Raw genomic sequence first — 26301 nt, 5'->3', positions numbered from 1 at the left:
GCCTCATCTAAATCTAATCATTTTCCCAAAGCCCTGCCTCCAAATACCATCAACATATAAATTTGGTGTACGGCAGGTACACAACATTCAGTCCATGCTCTTAGAAGCTTATAGTCTGGCATGGGAGTCGGAAGGAAACCAAATACCATAAAGTAAAGATAGGAGAACAATGGCAAATGTGCCAAAGGGAAGACTCGGGGTGTTAGGAGGACCCATAACAGGGAGGGCTCTGGGAAGTTGTTGGAATTGGTAAATATAAGTCCTGACTACTTTTGAAGAATAATTGTTTGCTGGCATCTGCTAATGAATTATTTTCATCAATAGATTCTTATATGATAAAACAATCCTTTCACCTGCTCTGAAGGTTCATAGGTACCTTTTCAAAATAGTGAATAGGCCTGGGGATGTAACCCAGTGGTAGGGTGCTTGCCTAGCATGTGGAGACCCTGGCTGGGTTCCACCCCCCACACTCACACCCATAGTGAAGAAATGAGGATGTAGACTAGCCTGTTCCATGCACATCGCCCATAGCACTAGTGGCACATTGGGATTCCCACACCTCTTTCACCTGTAAAACATGTAAATTGTACATATCAGGTAAAGTTTTGAGAAAACACATTCTCTGATTATTGTTGTTGAAAACTGCTGGACAGGCACATTAAACATCTGCCCTGGGCTGGGGTTATGGCTCAGCGGTAGAGCTCTCACCTCGCATGTGCAAGGCCCTGGGTTCGATCCTCAGCACCACATAAAAATAAAAGTTAAAAAAACAAAAACATCTGCCTTCCAGAGCTGAATTCAGCAGGTCTATGAGCCCTGAGGTCTCCATCCCTGAGACTGTGTTGGATGAGAGCTTTGTAGATATGCCGTGCCATTGAATACTTATTATTCTATTGACAGCTAGAACTCCAGCTCTTTCTAAAATAAATTTCACAGTGTTTCACAGCAGTTTCATCTGCTTTTCCTTTATGCAGTATACACTAATGAACTCATCACTGCCTCTGGGAGAAATTATTTTAACCTTCTTTTAGTGTTCATTCATTAAAATATAGATATTGATTAATAGAATATTTGATAAATAATTGGTTTCTTCTAAAACAGCTCTAAACAGCTCTGTAATTCTATGAACTTAATACTGCTTAAGTGCACCATGTTTTCCCTGGCAGTTAGTCTATCTTAGTCATCAGCAGAATTGCTTTCCGTTGTCACTGACTGTAATTCATTCATTTCACAAAAAAATGGTTATGAGTGCCCACTGGGCACCCAAACTGCCAGGTGCCAAGATCCAGCTGTGCCATCTGCTGTAAGGAGGTTATGTCAGAAGCCCAAGAGCAAAGAGAAGCAAGGACAAAGAGGCCTCGAGTAACTTTCTCTGGGTGTAAGTTCTAGCCTTTCTAGTCAGGCAGCCAGCCTGGCCTGATCACTTTGTGGTGTGATCAGCCTATTTGACTTCTCCCAAGTTGTTTGAGTCTATAAAATGATTTGAGTCTATAAGTGATTTGTGTGGTATATATTTTCTCTTTGGCCAACAAATTTAAACATTTTCTTCTAAAGTTAAGAGAACTATAATAAATCTCTTCTTTATCTTTATTTTCCAGGAAAGTAAATTAATATTGTCTTTTCTTAACCCTTCTTCAATGAAAAAACACAAAAGAGAAATAAATTTTGCTGGTGTCATTTGGAAATGTCCATACAACCTAAGGTGTTCATTTTGCTGTTAGTTCATTTTTCAATATTAGAGGTCTAGAATTCTTGCAATAATGGCCAGCTGAGTGTTTGCTATTTAATATTTTATGTGTCACTCTCAGTTACTTCACTGTTTTTTTTTTTTTAGTCTAAATATATTTTGTCCTAAAACCAGTTGATACAAACAAGGTTTGCCAGAAACCATAGCACTTTATCCTACTCAGTTGAGGCTTCTGGTCCTTGGTTGCAGGTGCTGTTTGGCACGGCCGACGGGCAGGTAATTGTCATGGACTGCCACGGCAGGATGCTGGCCCACGTCCTCCTGCATGAGTCTGATGGCATCCTCAGCATGTCCTGGAACTACCCCATCTTCCTGGTGGAAGACAGCAGCGAGAGTGATACTGACTCAGACGACTACTCCCCTCCCCAAGGTAGCCCGCTCGCTGGCCCTCTCTTTCTTACTCATTTAACAGACCGGAGCACCATAAGGAGAAAGAATTGATTTGGAAAAGAAAGGGTGAAGGTTTGCCATCGCAGCTCTCTTAACTTACTGGGAAGGGTTCTTGAACGAAAATGCAAGGCACAGCTGGCCTGATCTCCCCTCTTGGTGTGACTGCTTCCTCTCTACTGTCCCTTTTCTCAGGATCAGGGTGAAGTTGATTATGCCCCCATGGGATTAGGTTTTCTTAGATGTAAAGAATAAAGATGGCTCTTTCTGTGTCCCTGGGGTGCTGTGGGGTTTAGCTGCTGAGCAGGAATAAAGAGCTTTAAGATGGAGAGTTCTGTGCAGTTAAGTAGTTAAGTTCAGGGTTCTGAAGCCTGTAGCTTTACTGCATGAGAAGAGAATCAGTTTTGCCACAGTGAAGGCCAGGGTCTGGGCCATACTTCATGCCTGTGTTTTCTCCTGATTCAGGCAGAAGCTAGACCCCTTCTCAGGTCACATGACCCCTCCACCCCTCCATGACCTCACTGTGATACCAGACACTCTTGGTGGAAATTGCTTTAGGCGACTCCAGCCTCTTGTGCTCAAGCAGTGTGTTTCATCTCTCCTCCCCTTAGAAGACCAAAAAAAGTAGAAGGAACCCTCTGGTGTGGTTCTGCCCTTCACCAGAGTCAGTATGCAGCACTGGCCTATATCCTTTACCAGAGTCCCATACTCTGCACCCACCAATTTTTTTTTTTTTTTTAAGAAAAATATATTATGACACAGTGGAAGGGATTGGCCCCTTAATTAGAAATGGTCACACTGTTGCAGGCTGCTGTCCTGGACAGTTTCTGACCTCTCCTGCCACTTGGGGCCTGTCATCCTAGGAGGAACTGGTCCAGAAAAAATTGGAAGTCACCCCCATCAGCCTCTGTCTCCACTGGTACTTCTCCCTCTTGTCACAGAGACAGAAATAATATGCTATGCTTCCCAGCAACATGCACATTGTGTGAAGGTGTGGTTTCCCACGTGAAAAGCATTAAGATTGGCTGTAGGGTTTCCAGATCACTGGGTCTTGAGAGGGAGAGAGTTCCCAGCACCTATACATCCACTTGGATGGTGACTTTCCTTTTCCAAATAGAAAACAGCCTCAGGTGAATCATTGGTCATATTTCTACAGTCTCTGAGCAAGAAAGTCAAAATATGGACTCAGCTCAGAACTCCTTTCTAGTAGGGTGAATTTAGATTCACTCAAACCATGTTATTACTGGAAGAAATGGGATCCAGAGACCAGATTTACAAAGCAAGTCCAGAGTCAGCCCAAGACATTAGTCAGTCCATGATGCTCCTCTAGCCAGTTACACTTCTCAGAAGCAGGGAGCACTTTAGGAGATGACAGGTATTTGCATTTCAGATGTAACAATATTCTTGGTGGCTTAGAGAATTAGAGTGCAGAGGTAGGTATAGTGCAGTGTCTTAGCATGAAGACATGAAGCCAGGTGGATATCAGGCAGGCCACCCTGGATGGCTGCTGGAGTTGAGCTCATGTGGCCATGACACTTTCTGAAAGAGCCCTGCCTCATCCAGGTATGTAGAGGGACTTTCACTTTCTCAAATAACAAGCAGAAGACCCCGTCCATAGCCCCTCACATACAAGCACTCCTGGAATGTGCAAAGCAGAATTTTCTTTATGGTGGCCAGGTGTTGCGTATATAGCACATCCAACTTCAGCCTTCTTTCCAGATTTTCAGTCTCTTATGGGAAAAACTTAAGTGGGAAAGAACTGATTGTGACTACTGTGGTTGCTTATTGCCTTTAACATTCAATGAAAGAGCATTTAGTATTGAAAAGAACTTTTTTTGATGCTTTGGACCCAAATTAAGAAAATGTTTTTATCCTTCTTCCCACTATTCTTGTATGTTGTATAGCATTAAAATAATTTGCATTTATTAATTTGCATGACACATTAATATACAAGTTAATAAACTTCACACATATTTTCACCACCCTGCAGTTGCCTTGGGTTGCATATTCCATGTCCTTCTCCTCATTCTGAGGTCTTCTGCTAGTGCTCTACTGATGACTTGTGTGGCTCCTGAGTGGTGCACTGACTGCCTCATTTGGTGACATCCCAGTCCAGAGTGAGAGCTGCATCACTGGGCAGTTTTTAGGGCACCACGCAAGAGCACAGCCTTGTTGCCTGCTTCTCACTTGGCACTTGTGTTTCCACAGATGGTCCTGCAGCGTACCCCATCCCAGTGCAGAACATCAAGCCTCTGCTCACCGTCAGCTTCACCTCGGGAGACATCAGCTTAATGAACAACTATGATGACTTGTCTCCCACTGTCATCCGCTCAGGACTGAAAGGTACAAAACGCTGCCATGCCCCATCCCCGCAGCCCTGTGCACGAGTGCCTTCTGGGCTGGTGTCACACACCTGGTACTTATTGATTCCTGTCCTCTGCAGTGACTTCTTCTGGGCTTAATGGAGTCTGTTCACAGGTCACTCCCCTAGCTCCTCTGCTTACCTGACAACTCCATAGCTGGTCTTATCTTGAAGAGGGATTCCCATCAGTCTTTGTCCTACCCTACTCCTTTCCTCACTCTGACAAGAATGACCCTCCCAGGTGTATGTGTGTTTGCATCTGGTTCACACTGTCTGCACAGTAAACGGATACTAGCACCTGCCATTCCTGAGGCAGCAGATGGTGTACAGTCATCATTTACACAGAAGCTCTGTAATTTTAAGAATTTGACAGGCTTATTAAGGTACCAATCATTGTGCAGTAATGCTACCTTGAAAGACTTGTGGAGGTTCTGCAGCGGCCAGATGGAGGCATGGATGTGAAGGGGAGCACTGCTGCCTTCTGCATAGAAAATCAATGGCCATAGGCATTGGAAGTGCTCTAAATTTTTCAATTCAAGAATATTAACTGATGTTGTGGCCCTGGTGAGTTCTTTGGAAAAACAGTCTGTTTCTTGAGGATTGAATGGTGCAGTGTAGAAAGATCTAAAAATTCAATTCCTGGCTGGGCGTGGTGATGCATACTTGTGGGAGGCTGAAGCAGGAGGATTTTGAGTTCAAAGCCAGCCTCAGCAACAGCAAGGCCCTAAGCAACTCAGTGAGACCCTGTCTCTAAATAAAATACAAAATAGGGCTGGAGATGTGGCTCAGTTGCTGAATGCCCCTGAGTTCAATCCCCAGTACCCTCCCCCACCAAAAAAAAAAAAAAAAAAGAAAGAAAGAAAGAAAGAAATTCCTGGATTGCCTCTGGCTGATATTTTCAAAGGACCTACTGTAACCTGAATAGGGAGATGAGAAGCCAGCCAGGAACTTGACTGCAACCTAATTAACTGCCAAAATTCAAAATTGGATGTCAGTCTAGAGAGTTACTGTCCTGTGCTACTGCTGCTGCTTGTGTGGATTCTTCAGGAATCAGGTGTATATATGTCACTGATGGTTGACCAAAATATATCATACATCTCTAATACCCCCAAGTCTTACTTAATTCTATTTCAAAAATATAGAATATTTTTAGAAGCAGATTATACTCCTTCTTAGGTATCCCCTTCTGCTATTTCAGAACTAGATTTATAAGGAATTATTTAGCCTATAAAGTCCTGTGCAACATGAAGTATGGAGAAGCCTCCTTTATACCACACAGATAGGCCTCATTATGAGCTAAGTAAATATTTTCATGCTGATGATGAACTTAAATTCCTTTGCTTTTCTGTAAATTGTTTTTTGAATGTTCTGTCTTTCATGGATCTAAATAATATGTTTGGTCATCATAAGCTCCCCCATATAGTTAGTAATCTAATCTCCATTTTTCTTCACAAATTACATTTTCAAACTTCTTAACCAAGTTATTCTTTTCTTAAAAATCTGCCACTACTGTTGGAATTCTGAATTTGCTCTCTATGAAATATCTGGTCATGACTGAAAATAATATAATTACCACTCAGTTCCTCTTTCTTCTTCACAAGATGAATTTTTTAAAGTCTTTTTTACCATCTTGCTTATGGAAACTATTTTTTTGGCTCCTTAAGTCTGTTGACTTATATTATACCTATCAAGTCATGTTGTGCTGTAGCAGCATTTCTGACACAGCCCCATCAATGGTGCTGAGTAAGAGGAGGAGTTGGTGATTTGAGGAAGTGATTTAAAGAGGCCCTCACTAAGGTGAAGATTTTTTACCCGAGTCATGTTCTAAAAACTCAGACAAATTCAGCATTGTAGTCATTGCCTAACTAGAAATCTTAATGTAGTCTAAAATGTTTTCAATTATTTACACCTTCCTGGAGGGGAGATGCCGTTGTACTATGTCTTCTTAATTTCAGAAAGATGAATGAAATTGAAGTGAACTGGTGCCATCCAGGAGGTACCTCATGGAGATGATTTCTCTTTTCTGTTGTGGTATCAGAATATTTTAGACTTGATCTTACATGTAGCCTGAACAGCAGTATTTTTTATTTTTTAAATTTATATTTTGTCCACTATTAGTACTGGGAAGAAAAGAGCAGTTGGCCACAGTCATCTACCCTATCACAGACAGGTCTGTCACCTATCCCTAAGGTCTCTGATCCCCTGGGTCTTTCTCTGTAACTAACTTAGACAACTTTTCAAGAGGAAAAAGGTGACTCACATGCCTTTTCTTTGACTTACCACCAGTGCTGTAATTTATGTCATGTGCAGAAGAATTAGGATTCCAGGTCATCCCTTGTCCCTGTGACCAGCCCTCTTCTGCACCACCTGCCACCCTTGGTTTTCGCTGCAGATTTCTGGGGTTGGGGAGGAAGTAGGGTCTGATGTTGCTTTGTAGCTGCTGCCCAGGAAGTTCCACCAGGAGAGGAACCCAGCTAGGGACACAGTAAGCACTGAGTTGGTTCATTCCCTCGGACTTTACCCTCTATGACTTTTACTTTTTCTTGAGGAAGAGTGATTCAGTCATGAGTTCAGGTATTCCCCGAGGAGCTGGGTACCTCAGTACTGAAAGCAGCTTTCAAAGCACTTCTTTCATCCCTGTGTGCCATGAAATAAAAGGCCTCCACCCCAGGCTCTGTTTTGCAGAATTTCTTCCTCTCAGCATTTCGTCACTCATTCTGAGGGAATGGACAGGGGTCAGTGATGCTGGGGCCCCTGGTTGCGGATTGGTCCTCAGTGGATATGGACCCTTTTTTTCCAGTCCTTACTACACTCACTGAAAACGGCCTTTCTAAAGAAGAATCACCTGCTGTTGTCTCCTTCCTCTCACTCTCGCACCACGTGCACATGCATGTGCCCACAAACAAGAGTCAACTAACAGAAAGGTGATTCGTTACTATGGAAACCTAAGGGACAGAGGGCTGGGTTAACCTCAGGCAGCCACCAGGCAGCTGCAGTGTATGTGGTGTTTGTTAAGAGACCACTCTTTTCCTGCTAAAACCTAGCTGCCTCCTTTGAACCCAGCACTAATCCCACAAAAGAGGTTTCTTGTTAACATGAAGAACCAATTCTCACTGCTAACTTTAGATGAAAATTTGACCCCCAGCTTTTACCAAGAAAGATCCATAAGATTGTCTGGTTTAAGTTGAACAGTGTAAATCTGCTAGTTTTCTTTTTCTTTTCATATTTTTTTAGTTGTAGGTGAACACAATGCCTTTATTTGATTTATTTGTTTTTATATGGTGCTAAGGATCGAACCCAGTGCCTCACACATGCAAGGCAAACGCTCTACCAACTGAGTGAGCTATAATCCCAGCCCTGATTTTCTTTCTTTTTTTAAATTTTAGTTGTTGATGGACCTTTATTTTACTCATCTAGTAATATGCGGGTGCTGACACTTGAACCCAGTGCCTCACACATGCTAGGCAAATGCTCTACCACTGAGCCACAACCCCAGACCAGTCTACTGATTTTCTTTGCAAACACTTAAGAGGCCAAAATGCCCCCCATGTCTTAGCCCCAAATCATTGAGAAAATAAGTGTGTTTGGAAGATGGATCACCTGGATGCTTCTGAACTTCCAGTTCTCTGAATGGGGAACATTAGAAACTCTTGGCCAGGAGTTTCAGGGAAAGTCAAAAGAAGGCTACTGAATATAATATTCATTTGTTCCTCCTAAGTTTTATTTTAAATACAATCTTAGGGATTTAAAGAATATAAGGTATTACAGAAACCTTGGGCAAAGATATTGGAGATTGTTTTTTAAAATATGATAGACATGGTTTACAGACATTTCTGAAACAGAAAAATTCTGTCCCAATCATCTGGGCTTCTGTATTCTTCATCATAGTGATATCTGGGAATTGAATGAACATTTGCTTTTACTTTCAGTTTTACTTTCAATTTGTTGTTTTTATGACAATTTTAAACTCCAAACCCAGAAACTCAGCGCCTGCTGAGGACTCGGTACTCCTGACTGACTCTGGACAATTCCAGAATATTCCTTCTTAATTCTGAATTCTTGGTGTCAAAGATTTATGAAATAGCCCATTCCCCTGGCAGCTGGTGTGCCCACCCTGTGGACCAGGACTGGTCTGCTGAGCATCAGAGGAGCCCACATCTGCATCCCTTGATGCTGCACATCCTGTAACTGCCAGAACATGAAGTGGCAGTTTTCATATGGAGTTTCTTCTTTGCAAAAGAGTGACTTGCTTTGCAGATGACAACTGTCAGTGTGACTTTGCAACTGAATTCAAGAAATCCCTGAGTGTGTGCTCAGACATATTTGGACTCATTCTCACCTCCAACAGAAAAGCTCCGTGTGTGCTGGCCTCTGCTGTGAGCAGTCTCTGAAGGCATCTGTGTCCAGGCCAGCACTATAAGGGCAGCAAGCAGCCTGCTTCTTACTTTCAAAACCATTTTGTGACAAAATTCAAAGAATCTTTTTAAAAAATAAAAGAATGGTACAGTTTTCACTCATCTACTAATCAATACAGGTCAGATGAGGAGCCATGGAATTTAATGTTACCATCTGTGTTTTTTTGTGGGGGATGGGAACTGGGGATGGAATCCAAGGGTTTAACCACTGAGCAACATCCCCAGCCCACTCTTTTATTATTATTATTTTTTTTTCCAGCAGGCTTTTCTTTATTTGGTATTCAGCAGAGGAGTCCATCAGTGAAGCACCTGGCAAGGCTCATTTGGGGGGCAGAAAATGACCCCTTTTTATTTTTTATTTTGAGACAGGGTCTTGCTAAGTTGCTTAGGGCCTCGTTAAGTTGCTGAGGCTGGCTTTGAACTTGCAATCCTCCTTCAGCCTCCTAGGCCACTGGGATTACTGGCATGTGCCACTGTAACCACAGTGCTGGCATCTTTATTACCTACCATATTACAGGGATGTTTCTGCCCAGAAGTCCATAGACTCTGTCTTGTTAGCACTTTGACTATTAGCTGCTTCTCCTTTTGGTGTTCTTGGGTACCTACTTAACACTGCCATTCACTGAAGATTATTTCATTCATGATCCCTACCAGGATTTTCTCTAGACCTAAACCTGGCAGTGAATATTCAGAGCACATTTTAGAAGAGGGACAAATCCTCTAACCTCCATTTTCTGACATCTTAAAAATTTTATTTACCAGGATATTTACTTGATTCTTTTTATTTTTTGTTTTCTGGTTTGTGTCTAACTTTATTCATACAAAAAATCCTTTATTGGTATTGTCACTATTTGGGATTGATTTGTGTTTGTCTATAGCTGCTGCAGCTCAGCTCTCTGTCTCCTGGTTTCTGCTACAGCAAACCTGATAAAGTGCCTTGCTTCATGGAGTGTGCTCACTTTCAAGGCCATTGTACAAGAGCATCAGTGACTTCAGCATGCACTGGAATTAGCACCAAAACTCTTTCCAAGGGTGAACTAGAGGGATTTTATGGTCATATGTGACTAGAAGGAGCTTAGAAGCTGCTGCACTATAGCCCCGGCACTGAAATACTTGCCTATCCCGCCAGGGCACCTTCTTTTAATTCAGTTCAGCTTCTCTGCAAAATGGGCTACTTAAATATAGATTTCAGAGCTCTTAGTATAAGCCAGATTATGGTTCTGTGGTTTTAAGAGAGAAAAAATGCTATAAATCTTGTTGGTACTTATAGATCTATTCACCAGCAAGAACTAGGTAATTGCTCACACTGGGATAAGACAAACCATTTAACAGCTACTTGTTAGATAAATGATGGCTTGTAGATGGGTGTTGGCATCTCTAGTGTGAAAATTTCTCTGACAGTACTACCTGCCCCCCAGCAAGACTGCTTATCTTCTTTTCTAAGTCTGACAGCATTGAAAAAAAAAAGTGTTAAATAGAAGTCAGTACCCTTGTATGTGTGTATATCCTTCATCAGAGATTTACTTGCCTAGTGTTACCCAGGTATCAAATGAGTAAACATGGGCTTCCTTGACTTAACTTTTTACTTTGAGCATGTACAAACTCGGCGTCTTCTCTGGGAGTGGAGGGCACAGCAGTGGGAAGCACTGATGTGACATGTATAGGGTCACAGGTTTTATCACTTAACTTGCTTAGCAGAAATGTTACACAGTCTCAGTGTGGAAATGCTGGTGTAGATAGATTATGGAAATGCTTAGAGATAGTTAAACAGTTCTTCTTTTTCTTATTCTTCTCCCTCCCTCTCCTCTGTTTCCTTGTCTTCTTACTGCTACTACTACTACTACTACTACTTCTCCTACCTCTTCCTTCCTCTTCCTCCTCTTCTCCTCCTCTTCCTCGTCACCATCATCATCATCATCATTTTCTCCTCCTCCTCCTCCTCCTCCCCACCCCCTCTCTCTCCCTCAATAAGGTCTCACTAAGTTCCTCAGCCTAGCCTCCAAATTTGTGATCTTCCTGTCTCAGGCTCCCAAGCAGCTGCTCCACCACACCCACCTTTAACATGCCAACCTTCTTATATCTGGATTTCTACCTGATCTAGATATGTTTTAGAGAAACTGTAATCTCCAACCATGTAACAGCTTGTTTATAATAAGTCTTAAAAGAGAGGATTGTTGGGGAGGGGGCATGGGGGCAGGAAAGATGGTGGAACGAGACGGACATCATTATCCTAAGTACATGTGTGACTGCGCATGTGGTGCGATGCTACATTGTGTGAAACCAGAGAAATGAAAAGTGCTGCAATTGTGTGCAATGAATCAAAATGCATTCTGCTGTCATATATACCTAGTTAAAATAAATTAATTATAATAAAAGAAATGGGTTGTTATCTTCGTGAAAGGGGAGGTCTGCTTGTATATTTGGTTAGCATCTCTATGTTTTAAACTACTGAAGACGCATGCCAGTATGGCTGACTGGCAGTTGAGGAGGGTTGCATCCTCATGCTGAGTGTCTCTTCTGTATGGTTTCAGAGGTGGTAGCTCAGTGGTGCACACAGGGAGACTTGCTGGCAGTTGCTGGGATGGAGCGGCAGACCCAACTCAGCGAGCTCCCCAATGGTCCCCTTCTGAAGAGTGCCATGGTCAAGTTCTACAATGTTCGAGGGGAGCACATCTTCACACTGGACACGCTTGTTCAGGTAATGATATTAAAGAAAAGTCACTGTGTCCGTACACCCAGTCTGGTAAACATTCATGAGTTTATTATACTCACTTCAGTTATCTTTGACAAATTGTATTTCAGTCATTTTTTACTTTAATTGAATTTGTTGTATAAACTAGGATTAATAGGGGAGAGAACAGTTTTTGCCTCTTAACCAGAATGCCTTATTGTATTACCCAGTCAAATGAATGAGTAGTAAATAAACAGAGGGAGCTAGTGCTGAACAGCACTCTGGCGTGAAGGCCGAATCTTCATTTATTCACTTAGAGTAAAAATCATTTTTAGGACTTCTTAGTTGGGACTTCCTAACAAAAGACAGAAATAACAGGAGAAATACACAGAAGTCTGATAGCACGTACACCTCTCACATACATGGGAAATAATCAGAGACGGAGTCAGCCCTCAAGTTGATCTAGGCACCGGGGCTTTGACTTAAACTGCTCTGCTGAAGCAAAGAGAGAATGTGGGGAGAGCCTCTGTTTCAGCACTACAAAGCAAGGGTCATTGTCCTGGGCCTTCTCCCCTGGAGTCCCCAGCAGTGCCGTGCCCTCCTGCTGCAGAAAGGGGCACGTCCTGGCAGGTGGAGGCGGACTTTCCCCCAGCGCATGGCAACTGCTGTTTCTGTCTGTGTCTGAGTGTGGCCTACGCTTTTGTCTTAAGTGGACTCGTGCATGACGTACCTTTTGTGGCTTATTCTGCTTCATATGGTGTCCTCAAGGTTCCTCTGTACAGTGGCATATATCAGAGTTCCTTCCTTTTTAAGGCTGAGTAATACTCAACTCCATGAATATAGCACATTCATTTTCTGGGGTCTTTGATGGTAGCCATCCCATCAAGTGTGAGGTGACATCTCACTGTGGTTTTGTTTTGTGTTTCTCTGGTGACTAGTGATGTTGAATGTCTTTTTCACATACTCACTGGGCATTTGTATGTCTTTAGAGAAACGTCTGATTAAGTCCTTTACCTTTTTTTTTTGGTACTAGAGATTGAACTTGGGGCATTTAACCACTGCCACATCCACAGCCCTTTTTTGTATTTTTTAGAGCTAGGATTTTTCTGAGTTGCTTAGGGTCTCACAGAGTTGCTGAGGCTGACTTTGAACTTGTGGTCCTCCTGCCTCAGCCTCCCAAGCTGCTGGGATTATAGGGCATGCACCACTGTGCCTAGATCTTTTGCCCATTTTTAAATCAAGTTATTTTGTTGTTGTTGTTGAGTTGTGATATTTAAGTATATCTTTGATAACATCTTCTTGGGCAAGTAAGCATACCGTCCTCTTGTTTGTTCAAGCATCCTGCAAACTCTTTGAGGGGCTACTGTGTGACTGGCACTGAGCTCTCAGGACTGCTATTTAGGAGTAGATAAGGAAGATACATCCCTTCCTTCTAAGCTTGGAAGCCAGTTAAAGAAGGCAGACAAATAATTACAACAAAGTTAGATTTTGAAGAACTATTTCCAGGTGTTATGGTAGCATGGAGAAAAGGAGTCTTACTAAGACTTGTTCTTGGTGGATATTTTTCCAGCTCTGCTGGTCCCTCCTCTTATCCCACCCATCCTCAGGCCATTCCAGTCACTCCTACAGCTTTAAGTATTGTCTTTTTTCTTTTCTTTTCTTTTCTTTCTTTCTTTCTTTTTTTTTTTTTTACTATTTTTGTAGTCATAGGTGGACACAGTACCTTTATTTTATTTATTTTTATATGGTGCTGAGGATCAAACCCAGTGCCTCACACGTGCCAGACGAGCACTCTTCCAGTGAGCCACCTCCCCAGCACCTTAGGTACTGTCTTTATAAAGGGTGGATCCTAGAAAGCGGCCCGTATAGACCCCGTTGCTCACTCACACACCTGTTGACAGTCCAGCACTCACTACCATCACGTCCAGCCCTCGGGGCATTCCCCCACACAGACAGCTCCTCTTCCTTCTGGGTCACGCCCCATCATGCGCAGCTCCAGCCGCAGGCCAGGTCATCCTGACTCACCTTTGCATTTTACCTCCTAGATAACTCAGTGTCTATACCTTGTTTCTCCGCCAGCCACCACTCTGTCCCAGCCCCTCCCTCTCACCTTCCCTCCTGGGCCACTCTTCCATTGGCAGCCACGTCAGAGTCTCTTGGGATCTAACTGACCTCCACAAGCTGGCCCTCATCCTGTGCTCCTCAGTCGTGCCGGAGCTCACTTTCCTCCACTTGCACCTTGCTGTTCCCTCTGTAGGCACACTGCTCCCCACTCACCACCTGGCCACTCTGCCTGTGCTTCTGTCTGAGAGGAGGCATCATGCTGCAGACCCCACAGCACCCTGTCCTTTTAGTTGTAGTGATGTTCCTCAAAGGTGTCATTATTTCTTCGTCTGTTTCAAGGCCATGACAGCAGGGTCCTGTCTCATTCGTGGTTCCTGCACGATGTCTTATGCACACTAAGCCTTCTGTCAATATTAGGGTATCTTTGAGTGAAAGAGCCACTTGAACAACGGCAGCCTTCATGCCAGGGCTGTAGCTATATTCACATGTTTCTGCTGAACACAGAGCAGTTGCTTACACCATGAATTAAGGCAATACATTTTTTTTAAAAGAGTGAATTTACTACATTAGAAGACCCGCATGATCAGCGATTTTCATCTAGAAGAGGTACTGTTTGAGAACTCTCACCTCACACCCCCTGCAGGTTTTCTGTTCAGCATGTCAGCCCTACTTGAAACTCCTTAGAGACTTCCTCCTGTAAACTGTCACCAGGCCATGCACACCCTCTGCCTTGCCTATCTTGCCTGTCAGATGCGTCCTGCTCATCCTCAGGTAGCAGATGTCCTGTGGCTGTGCCATCCTAGAGGCTTCCTCTGGCTGCTAACCTGGCCTTTCTAAAAACTGACTCCTCTTCACCCTCAGTCTGAGCTTGAGTCTCACCTCCCAGGAGAGGCTTTGCATAGTATCTTCCCCACGATACTCCACTCCACAGCCGCGTTCTATTTTGTTGGGCTGTTTCTGTCTTAGCATGTATCAGAATCTGAAATTCTTCAATTTTATTTCCTGAGTAGTTGTTTCATCCCACTAGAATATAAGGGACCCATGTGAAGCAACTTTGTGTGTCTTATCTGCCACTGTCCTTCAGGTGCCTAGAACCACACCTGGCTTGTGGTAGAGTCTCAATAAGCAGTGGTTCAGTAGGTGGCTGAGCCTCAGGACTACCCATTTTTGTTGCTATGCATTGCTTAGTGAGTTCCCAGAGTCAGATAACATAAGATTCTTTGCTATTTGTATTATCCCCTAGTTTCTTCAGCTACTGGCAATTATAGTATGATTTCTCTAAAAAAAATAGTAATAAATTACTTTGAGAAATAGAGTATAGTTTAACTCTGGCATAGGTTAGAAGAAGAGCAACAACAGGAAGTAAGATTACATGTGCTGTAGGACAGATGTGTGAGGTCTTGAGTGTCTGGCATCTTGGTCCATTCAGACTGCCATAAGAAAATCCCCTAGTCTTGGTAGTTTGTAAATAATAGAAATTTATTTCTCATGTTTTTTTGGAGACTAGGAAGTCCAAAATCAAGAAGTGCAGGTTCAGTGCCTCACAGGACTGGAGGGACAGAGTAGGGAGGTAGCACCCTTCAGCCTCCTTTATAAGGATGCTAATTCTATCCATTTCCTATGATTTAATCTGTTCCCCAAAGGCCTCGCCTTTTATTACCACAGCAGTGGGAATTTGGTTTTGTTTTGGAAGGACACATTCAGACAGCAGCACTGGCCAAGAGGTTTAGACTTTGTTGTCTTTGAATTTTTGTTTTATGAGCAAGGGAAAGACAGCAGGGTTTTGGGAAGGCTGATCTGTCAGGGGGGCAATGTAATCCCAGCCAGAAGGAATGGGGGAGAAGGCCAGGAAGTGGGAATAGAGTGGCTGACGCAGATTTCAGGGAGATGACACTAGACTTGGCTCCTTGCCACCCAGGAGGAGGAGGGTGCTGGCTCCAGAGGCAGAAGCTTTCAGCCAGCAGTCCCGCCAGGTGTCTGGGTGGGGTAATTGGAAGGCAATTGGAGAGATGGGGCAAGAACTCAGGCAGGAGACGGGATCAAAGAGACAGGTAGAGCCTGGGGTAGAGACACCATGGTTGGAGAAAAGAATTTGTATTAAATGTAGAGAGAGGACAGAGGAACAGATGACCAAGTGCAGAGCTTGAATAGTAGAGTGATAATCCTCATTTAGCAAGCAGCAGAAGGAAGAAAGAGATGCAAGGGGAATGTCATAAAAAAGCCATTAAAGGAAATATGTCAACTAAGAGGACAACAGTTGAATGTAGACATGAGAAAATTGGATTTGGAGGTTTTAAGGTCAACAAGTCTTCTCAATAGAATAATGGTGATGGCAGTCACATTGTAAAAGGTTGGTTCATTTCATCAGTCCATCTTTATTGAACCATCTTAGTGCCAAGCTTTGTTCTAGATGCTAGACGGATAGCTGTAGTAGCTAAGATAAAGAATGAGTGACAAAATGATTCATGAGGGAGTTGAGGCAGCAGATATAACTGAAGTGTTAGCTGTGTAGACTGTGTGGCAGGGATTGGAGAAGGGGAAAGTGGGTGGTGCCTTGAGTGTGACCATGCTTACAAACAAATGATAAAGCTTTGTGCAGAGAGAAGTAAAGGAGCAGAATAGCCAGAGACAGGGTGGGGTGGGAAGTACGGGTTTGAGATCGTGAGGCACCTGGGTCCGTTCAGGCTGCTCTGACAAAATCCCCTAGACTGGATGTTTATGAATAATAGAAACATATTTATGGTTTTTGAAAGCTAGGAAGTTGAAGCTGAAGGGACAGAAGCACCCTTTAGCCTCTCTTATAAGGGTGCAAATCCTATTCACTTCAGTCTAGAGACGAGGTACAGAAAGACAGACTACAGAAAGAGCTGAAAGACTGGTAAGGAAAGGAGGGGACAAAGCACTTGGTATGGGACAACTTCTCTCATCCCAACTAGTTAAGAGCCAGAAGAAAAGTGAAAAGTGCAGTGCCACAGGGACTATGGCACAGGAGCCTTGGAATGACAGGCTGAAGTGAAGTCCCCGCCGAAGCTGGACAGTCTGTTCCAAAGCCAGGGTCTGTGCTGTCCGTGCCTTCTCTACAGTCCCAAGTCAGAAGTACAACGTGCCTAAATTAGAAACTGGAAAGCAGAGTGTAGCACAAAGACCCAGAACCTGGTAAGGAAACGGGCAACCAATCCATAGTTTGATGCTTCATGACCTGAGACCAGGAAGCATAAAGTCATAGAAAGGCCTGTTCAAGAGGAAGTGATGAAAGCAGAGTAGGAAGCTGTGGTTGGCTAGAAATGTCAGATTCCTGTTTTAGACGTGAAACAGTTATAAGAGATGACGTGAGCACTTGGAGGAGCTGAAGTGGAGCAGAGCTGAGGCAACGTGAGCATTTATTTATTTTTTTTTAAGCGGGGAACAAAGCTTTATTTAAAAAAGCGGCCAGCGTCCCGTGTGCGTCCTGCTAGCAAGCCGGTCGACCCACGTCAACGTGAGCATTTATGTTGGAGTCCTAGCGAATCTGAGACTGAAGGAGAGGTTACCCTGTGTAGGGTTGTGGCTCCATGGCCAGAGCATTGCCAGAACATAGTAGGTGCTCTGTAAATATTTGTTCAGCGGTTGGGTAGACAGTTGCCAACATAGGTCCTCTTCAGTCTTTCTGTTGATGGTTTAGACCAGAAGGCTTGTGCCCTTTCTAATCAGATCTCAGGTTAGCTTTTTATCTGTAGCCTAATAGGCAATGTCTTAGCCTATTTTCTGTTGCTCTAACAAAATGCTTGAGTCCTAAAGCATTTTGCTGCACAGTGTTGGAAGCCATGAAGCTCAAGAGTATGCTGCCTACATCTCAGCATCTGGTAAGGGCCTTCTCTGACATCACTGTGTGACAGAGGGCATCCTATGGCAAGACAGAGCAAGTTTGTTAGGTGGGGTCCTTTCCTTATTAATGCCATCATGAGGCCATGACCTCATCCAATCTCAAGTATCTCCCAGAGGCCCCACCCAAATGCCAGCAACATAGGAATTTGGGGGGGACACATTCAAACCATAGTGGGTGGTAAGTAGGAGAAGGTAAGAATCTCAGCTCTTTCTGAGTTCATAAGGCTGTTATATTTGAATATTTGTCAATCCAGGACTGAAGCACTCTGAGTGCCTTCGGCCTTGTAGTCCCCTGTCCTCTCTGACTTAGGTATGCCTCCCGCTGGCATTCTCCTCCCTCTTCAGAGGTGTCTTTCCTGGGAAAGCTTCAATACCAGCCCAGTCACATTCTCTTCTAAATTTGCCTGTGGAATTGAGACCCTTCTTCCTGATGAGCCCTTGGGATGCTTAATGCTTCTAGGATGAATTATGCTTTCCTGTCTTTTATTTTGCTCAAGTCAGAACCTATGTTTTCCTCATTTTTCTGACTTTCACTCAGACTAGAATGTGGTAGAGGCTTGATGGCCTTAGCCTTTGCAAAAATTCTCATGAGCTGCCATATGAAACATGGGTCCTGCATCTGAACTGTTTGGGCTCAGGAATAAGAGAGCGTCTTGACCAGCGTTCGTCAGTGGAGTGTCCCTGCAGTATCTCAACACCTTAATCAGTTATTGATTCTTTTTTTTCATTTAGGAACTAGTGCAACCATTGAAAATATTGCGTTGATATAAAGGCTAACAATATGCCTTTGAAAATGAAGTCCAATACTCAGTATGTGCAACTTAACTCTTAACTGCTGTGATTCTCAAACCATGTGTGATATGTGCTGTGCTATTCAAGGAGTCCAAAGGCAGGGAAATTTTTATAGCAGGAAGGAAGTTAGGCAGTTTATTGAACTGCTTATAAAAAGAATTAAATGCAACTTAGATTGGATAATTTATTTCCAAGTTAATTAGATTGTAGGCTACTGCATACAAAGCCCGTTCCCTGGTACAACATGTGGCAGTATTGGCTTTAAAATTGATTTTCTTGATTTACTTGTAACATTAATGCCTGTGGCTAAAGCTCTTACAAGGAAATTTATTATCAGTTACTTTCCTTGTTGCATGTGTTGTAGTTTAAAATTCTGTAAGTTACCTCATCAGCTGTGGTCTGATCATCTGTATCTACTTGAATATCTGATAATCTGGTGATGGATTTTCAGAGTTAGTACTACTGAATGAAATTTGCGGGCCTCAGTAATTTGGGTCTGGGATTTTTGCTTGTTATATGAACATCTGGCATTACAGGCTGGTTTGGGGTCACCATGTATTCTGTAAGTTTTGGTTGTTGAAGTAAGATGTTCCAGTGATTTTTTTTTTTTTAATGTGCTGAGGATGGAACCCAGTGCCTTACATGTGCTAGGCAAGCACTGTACCACTGAGCTACAACCCCAGCCCTCCAGAGAAATTTTAAGAAAGAAGTTATGGGAACAGAAAACGAGAAATTGCATTTATGGTTGGAGATTTCGGTACCCCTGAAGGAGAATCCTTTAGCCAAAAATGTGTCTGCCTCTTTCTGTTGAGGAGAAGCACTGGCTGCTCTCCCAGGGCTGTCACAGTGGCGTTCCAGGTTTGCTGCGAATGGTGAGCAAGTCTTCCGTGGGTGTGGTCTGCTTAGAGAATAGGAGAATGGTTGTGTTCTTTTAAAACTGAGACTCGACTGGCTGAATCCTGAGCCAGCTTTTATTATTACAACTTGGTTGGTGGCCAAATCATTACGATTTCATATGCAAAATTGTCCGTGGCTCCACCCAACAGTTTTATGATGACCAGTCACCATTTTTTAAAACTGATACATAAAAACATAAGTAGTGTACATATTAATGGGTCCCATGGGATATTTCTTTATGCATTGTGTCGTGTCACGTTTAGATCAGGTTGATCATCTCCATCTCCTCAGAATCCATGGTTTCTGAAGTGAATTCTGTGCACGTGCTTGTGTAAACTTGCAATATCCCCTTCTCTGTGCATTTCCTCCTGCCAGAGAACCCCCTTTATAGGTTGCCACAGAGGAGGAACAAAGCATGGGAGAAGGGGGCGGGGAGGCCTTTGACCTCCACAGGGATCTACTCCTCTACCACCTCGGCAGCTGGTTCTCATCTGGGGAGTCTTTACCAGGACTGCCTCCTTATCCCTGGCTTGGGCCAGTGTAGTTGCCTCTAATCTGCTTAGACAGCTTATTTTTAATATGTAAAGAACACCTGCTTTTTTCTTACATCTTTCCAAAACTGTTGAATAACTGCTCTAATGGATATAAAATTGGTAATATTGGAAGGAAACTTTTGATGCCAGTTCAGTGATGCATGCCATCCTCTCAGCCAGGCTTCTGCTCAGAGGACCTCCTTGGAGCGGTCTTGCCTACTCCCTGCGCTCTTTCTCTAGTCCCTTATGCCGCCCTGTCCTCACTACTGACATTATCAGGTCGTCCCTGTCAAACATGTTAAGATGTTTCTTTCTCTCTACCACCCCAGAATGTAAGCTCCCCTTGGGGTAGATTTTGTCTTGTTCAGCATTGCTCCCCTAATGCCTAGAATGGATCTGGTCCATTGTATACATTTGGCAAATATTTTATTTTATGACTGGTTGGTGGTGCAATAGATGAATAAATGATTGGGTTGACACAGGGCATGTATTGTGTGGTGGCAGGAGATGGGGTGCCATAGTAAGGCGTGAGAAGTACTCACTCAGGGGTACAGTCCATACTGCTGTCCAGAGGAAGAGAGGGAGAGGAAGCTAACACCCACTGCTTACATTGCTCAGCATCATCATCCAAAGAGGGAGGTGCAGGGCAGGAGGACTCTCCATTAACCTTGTGCCTCGCACCTGCCGTGGTGAATGACACATCCTCCCAGGTGAGCAGTAGCTCCTGTGGATCCAGCAGAGCAGCAGTGTCCACCTTGCTGACTCTCTTAGATGCAGCTCCTTTTTTGTTTTCTTTTGTTTTGTTTTGCCCTTTTACCTCCAATGCACCAAATACGTGAACCTCTTTACACAAGTTAAGGGGCTTTTTGTAGCTTTATCTTATGTATATATGTAGGTATTTATTTATTATGTGGTACTGAGGATAGAACCCAGTGCCTCACATGTGCTAGGTGAGTGCTCCACCGTTGAGCTACAAACCCTGCCCCACAAGTTAAGATTTTAACATTTTCAACTTCACAGTTTTAGCCATCAGTCATTTTATGTGATTTGAGAGATTAAATCCACAAGCTTTCTAGTTCTTCCTAGCGGATAGCAGCTCTTCGGATTAGAACATGAGTCTGAGGGACCTTTGTATGCCCCAGGGTTTTACTGGAACGGAACATGGAGTGCATTTCTCTCCAGCAGCTTATCCCAACAGGTGAGATTCCTCAGGAGGAAGGATGCTCTGTGTGGTGAGGTCTGTGGGCTCGTGCTCTGCCAGAATGGCTGAGCCCAGAGGACAGAGTGACAGAAAATGATGGCTGCCGAGTCAAGACTGGATGCCTGTGTCTGAAATCTGACTGCTTCCAAAGCAGCAGCGTATTTGTAACATGAGCCTAGCAGGCTGGGAAATGTGATTTTGAAAATGAAAGACAATGTGTTATAAAGGGACTTTCTGTGGACAGGTTTATGGGGATCCTGAGAGGTCATGTCCCTGCTGCCTGACATCTGACTAAATGGTAACCACAAGAATTAATTTTCCCCACACAGATGATACCTGGAAATCTTCACACTAGAGGGACAGTTTTTATTATCTGTAATTTCTTCCCTGTGTTTTTGTGATACAACCTTAAAAATCACAAGAGGAAAGGCATTAACACTTTCTTAGCTACTTTATCATTTCATAGGAGTATAGGCTACAAAAACTAATGTATCCCCCAGGCTGGAGTAAACCATCCCGAACTTGGATAAATGAATGAGTCCTGCACCCCAAATTAATTTAAATTCCTGTTGGTATCCATGTCCTGTTCTTAGAAGGAGGAATTTGGGGGTAACCTTGATCCAGATAATAATGATTCCCTTGAAACCCTGTAGGTGTTATTTGTCCAGTCTAAATAATTTCAGCTCTTTTTCCTGGGTTCTGGTTTCTGTCCTTTAATCTTTGAAGACCTCACACTCCTGTTTGACTGAGGGATCTGTTTTTCACATTCGTGTGATGCCCAGTTCGGAATAGCACTGCCTCCCTCACCATCCAGGCATATCATCCTTCTGCTATTTCCAGTTTATCTACCAATACTCCCTAGTCATTTGTCTTTGCATGCTGGCCCACATGATCTGCAGCTTATTTTCAGCCATAAGTGAACCAGTCAGGTCATTGTCCATGTTCTGTTGGTAAAGTCTGTTCTCTTGTCCATTTGCTTTTTCCATAGACATCGTTTGGTTTGTTTCTGAGCAAAACAGACTAGGGGAGAATAATGGACTCATCACCGCATCTGTGACTGGCAGTTAGTTGAGTTTTGCAAGGAAACAGTGCACATTCTTTAGTCCAAGCGTGGGTATACTGACACTTCAGAGGCAGCACCCGCTGGTGAGATGAGCCCTAGCTCTCCCACTCCTGAGCTGTGATTGAGTTACCCAGCCTCCTCAGCCTTGTTTTCCTCCTGTGTTAGATGGGTTAATAATGCCTGTGTAGCCGAGTTGAGAGGACCTGCTGAGGGAGTATGTGCAGGCACTCTGTGTGCTACTGGAATGTGGTAAGTTTTGAAGACATGGTTATTTTTGTTATGATGGGAAGTGATTATTTGTGGAAATGTAACAGGATTTTCATCCAGTTTGAGAGTCTGTTAGTAGTTCTTGACACAAAGACATACATACTTACCCATGATAATTTTATATAAAACATATAATCAGCTGTTCAACAGAGATAGTTACTCTGACAAGCAGAACTAGGAGAAGGGAGGATAAATCTGCAGTTCCTGCTTTGTAACCACCAGCATGTCAGATGGATCAATTGATGAAAGAGGAATGGAAGATTGGAGAAGTGTTTCATGTCTGCAGCCAGCTGCAGTGAGTCAAGTGATGATTGAGGACTGTTTTCATGCCTTGAGCTCTATGCGGAATATTATTTTAGGGGTTCAGGAATAAAGAGGCAGCAGTTTGCCTTTCAAATTAAGCATGAGGGGGCTGGGGATGTGGCTCAAGCGGTAGCGTGCTCCCCTGGCATGTGTGCGGCCCGGGTTCAATCCTCAGCACCACATACCAACAAAGATGTTGTGTCCGCCGAGAACTAAAAAATAAATATTAAAAAAAAAGTAAATAAAAAAAAATTAAGCATGAGGGCTGGAGATGTACCTCAGTGGTAGGGTGTGTGTATATCATGTAGTAGGGAGGTCCTGGGTTCAGATTTTGGTGCTGGTGCTGATAGGGCCTCTGTTCTAACCTGCAATTACAGAGCTGATGGTGCCGGAGACTTTTTTTGTATTTTTTGTGTTGGTGTCCTGGTTTTCAGCAGTGGTTGTGCCTTGCTGTGAGCTCACAGTCCCCTGTTATGGGGTCTGCCCTCTGGGTAGGATCATCTCATGAGGAGGCCCAGCTTGAACATGCTTCAGAAACCCCCAGACTTGGGTTCTAGGTCCACAGCCAGCAATCACTCAGTCCTCCTTAGGGAGTTGGGGGTGTTGGCTGTTAATCTTGTCCCATCCTGGGACTGCCTGGCCTCACAGATGGAAATGCAAGATGAGTTATCCTCAGCCTTGCATTTTGCTTTGAAGTTGAAACCAGGATTAGCTGACCCTGGAGGTTATTTTAAGGAAGTGTCTTCATGTGTTCTTTTATTTTGATGTTTGTCACTAAAGTGTTGTGAATTCTGTTCCTATCTGTCATTCATATAAAAGATCTGGTATTCCCATTTCTGGTTTCTGAACCCCCTGGAGACTTCATTAAATTAGTGCTCCATCTGTTTGGATGGGAATGAACACATTTCTCGCTGCTTCTCCATCACAGCTCTCTACCTCTTTCTTCCCTGCCTGGCTAATGGCACCCCTGAGTTTTGGGGGTTTTCAGTTCAAGACATTTCTAACATACATATTTGGATTTCAGCATGCCTTTTGAAAAAAATCATGGCCATAAACGCCTGGCAAGGCTACCACAGGAACTCTCTCCCTGCCACCTCTCCCTTTTCCATAGAGCTTTTCCCCTTGCCTCCCTGCCCAGTCACTTGGAGATTAGCAGTGAATAATACCTGGGTTGTAGATTGTGATGGGTCCCAGAAGCACCATGGTACCACCATGTCCTTTAATTCTCACAGTGCTCCCAGTTGTCTCCTGAGAAAATTAAGAGGCTTTGACTGGGAAATATTCCCCAGTTCACATGCCCAGGCCCCCCAAGTCCAGTGTTGAGTTGACTCTGAAATGCTGCCTGTTGGGATGGACGGAAAGAGCCTTCAGATCTACCTACCCACCACCTCCCTGAGCTATGGGAAACAACACTGGGTAATTTGGGGATTCTGATGACCTGCAAGCACTTCAGTACGGAATATGGATGACTACATCCTGGGGTGATTGCCCTGGCTAGTAGAAGGGCCATTATATAGAGCTGTTAGGATTTATGGCACCAAATTAAACAAGACAGTGCTTGTACAGAAAAATATAAAATTATTCGAGTCCTTTATTTGTGCTCTGGCCTAAAGATCTCATTCCTTTTCAATTAAAATGCTCAATTTTCATAATATGGTATTTAATATTCTTTATTATGCTCTTAAAACCAATATTCTCAATACTGTCAGCTCACTTTATTTTACTGAGAACACTGGACATGATGTCTATTGTTCACCAGAAGAGCAAAAGCTTAAGCACTGTCTTCTTCTCATTGCCTGCAGCGCCCCATCATCTCCATCTGCTGGGGCCACAGGGACTCGCGGCTGCTGATGGCCTCAGGACCAGCCCTGTATGTGGTTCGAGTGGAACACCGGGTGTCCAGCCTACAGCTGCTGTGCCAGCAGGCCATCGCCAGCACCCTGCGAGAAGACAAGGATGTCAGCAAGCTGACCCTGCCCCCCCGCCTCTGCTCCTACCTCTCCACTGCCTTCATCCCCACCATCAAGGTACAGCCTTCTGCCCTCCCCATTCTCCATCCTCACCTCTCTGCCACCCACTGCTCACCAAGAGGAGGATAGGGACAGGAGAGATGGGGGAGGGCATCAGAAAAGATGCACAGGGCTCCCAGCTTCACCAGAGTGTCCAAAAATGGCTCAAGTGTGACTCTGCAGAGTTGCGCCATGTCCTTCCATGTCTGCATGTACTTCCCTGAGTATCCAAGTGAGCTTTGCCTTGTATGGTAGTTTCACCTCTCTCATGTCCATGCTGGTATTCCCAGCTTGACTCCCTGTCGTCCCTGATGATCAAAGGAGCAAGTGTTTATTTAGCACTAACTATATACTAGATTTGTACCACCCTTTGTGAAAATCAGTTTTGTTCCATCCTGACTTCCAAACAGAATCTGACATTGTTCCCACTTGAGAAACCAAGAAAGAAACTGACAGAAGTGAAGTAACTTGCCCCACAGCTAGTTAGGGAAGAGGCAGGATTGGACCCAGTCAAAATTTAGGCCTGCTCTCCTCTCTGCTGTGCTGGAGGGAGAGTCCCCGCTACCCTGATCCCTGGCCCAATACAGCCGCCTGCCGTCTTTCATACTGACTGTGCCTCCAGAAACTATAAAGGCAGCATGTGACTATAAACCTGCTACTCGGGCAGGTCCTCAGTATCCTAGGTCCTTTTCTATATTTTATCTCTACTTCTGAGTATCAGATTGATTTGTTGGGTGCTTTTTTTTACTGATACATCAGAGTTTTAGAATCTTTCATGATTTTTTTTTTCCTAGATGTTTTCCATTGATTCCACACCAGCAGTTTTCAACATTGCTGTATTGTATCATATTAGGAAACAACCTAACCAGTCTTACCCCCAGAGGTTCTGATTTAATTGTCTCAAGTGGGATCCTAGCTTAGGTGTTGTGTGATGAGCACCCACAAATTGTGAGTTGCTGTTCCATAACACATAGTTAACCTTTCCCAAGCTACCTGATGTGCCCACGCCTTCTCTGTTCTCTGTGTGAGTCTCCGGAGTCCCAGCTCTTTCCTTTTCTGCCTGTGTCCTGCCTCTAGCCCCCAATTCCAGACCCCAACAACATGCGAGACTTTGTCAGCTACCCCTCAGCAGGCAATGAGCGGCTGCACTGCACCATGAAGCGCACAGAGGACGACCCGGAGGTGGGCGGCCCGTGCTACACCCTCTATCTGGAGTACCTGGGCGGGCTCGTGCCCATCCTGAAGGGGCGGCGTATCAGCAAGCTACGGCCAGAGTTTGTCATCATGGACCCGCGGACAGACAGCAAGACAGGTGGGACCCTTGCTGAGGGACTGAGCCCTTGTTCCCCTGTGGTTATGGAATGTGATTACTTACAACCCATGCCAAAAGAATGCCTTTTGTGAAGTGAGCCTGAGTTGGCTAGCGTGGAATATCCCTGAAGCTCCTACATTCCTAAAATCCTATTTAAGTGACAGTTTTCTAAATGTACTTTCTGATAGGTTAATAATGTTGTATAAGGCATGATGGAGTTGGGGCCATGGTAGAGAAAACCAGCTCTGAGAGAAGGGAAGGCTGACCCAGCTTCTAGCAGGGAGAGCCTCCCCTTTCAATTATAGACCAAGCATTCATGAGTGCCCTAATGTCATATTGAGGTGGTTTGAAAATAGTAATGGGCCATGTCCCTGCCCTCCTTGGGTAGGTGAGATAATTTATCTTTTCAGGGCC

The 26301-nt window shown here is 44.0% G+C and overlaps 1 protein-coding gene across 6 annotated transcripts in view; it reads left to right on the top strand.

The window, feature by feature from the left end:
• The window catches only part of Tulp4 (TUB like protein 4), a 226818-nt gene that overhangs the window by 182423 nt on the left and 18094 nt on the right, over positions 1 to 26301 (top strand). For all 6 annotated transcript variants that reach the window (XR_003301286.2, XR_003301285.2, XM_026393843.2 and 3 more), the window contains 5 exons: positions 1937 to 2117; positions 4343 to 4477; positions 11443 to 11609; positions 24369 to 24593; positions 25653 to 25887. Coding sequence is in view for 4 of the 6 variants with exons in the window: in XM_026393843.2 (XP_026249628.1) it covers positions 1937 to 2117; positions 4343 to 4477; positions 11443 to 11609; positions 24369 to 24593; positions 25653 to 25887 (943 nt within the window). In the remaining 2 variants the exon portion in view is untranslated. The remainder of the gene's footprint in view (positions 1 to 1936; positions 2118 to 4342; positions 4478 to 11442; positions 11610 to 24368; positions 24594 to 25652; positions 25888 to 26301) is intronic.

This window comes from Urocitellus parryii, chromosome 8 (assembly GCF_045843805.1).
Source record: "Urocitellus parryii isolate mUroPar1 chromosome 8, mUroPar1.hap1, whole genome shotgun sequence".
NCBI lineage: Eukaryota > Metazoa > Chordata > Mammalia > Rodentia > Sciuridae > Urocitellus > Urocitellus parryii.
This window is presented reverse-complemented; position numbering and strand designations above follow the sequence as displayed.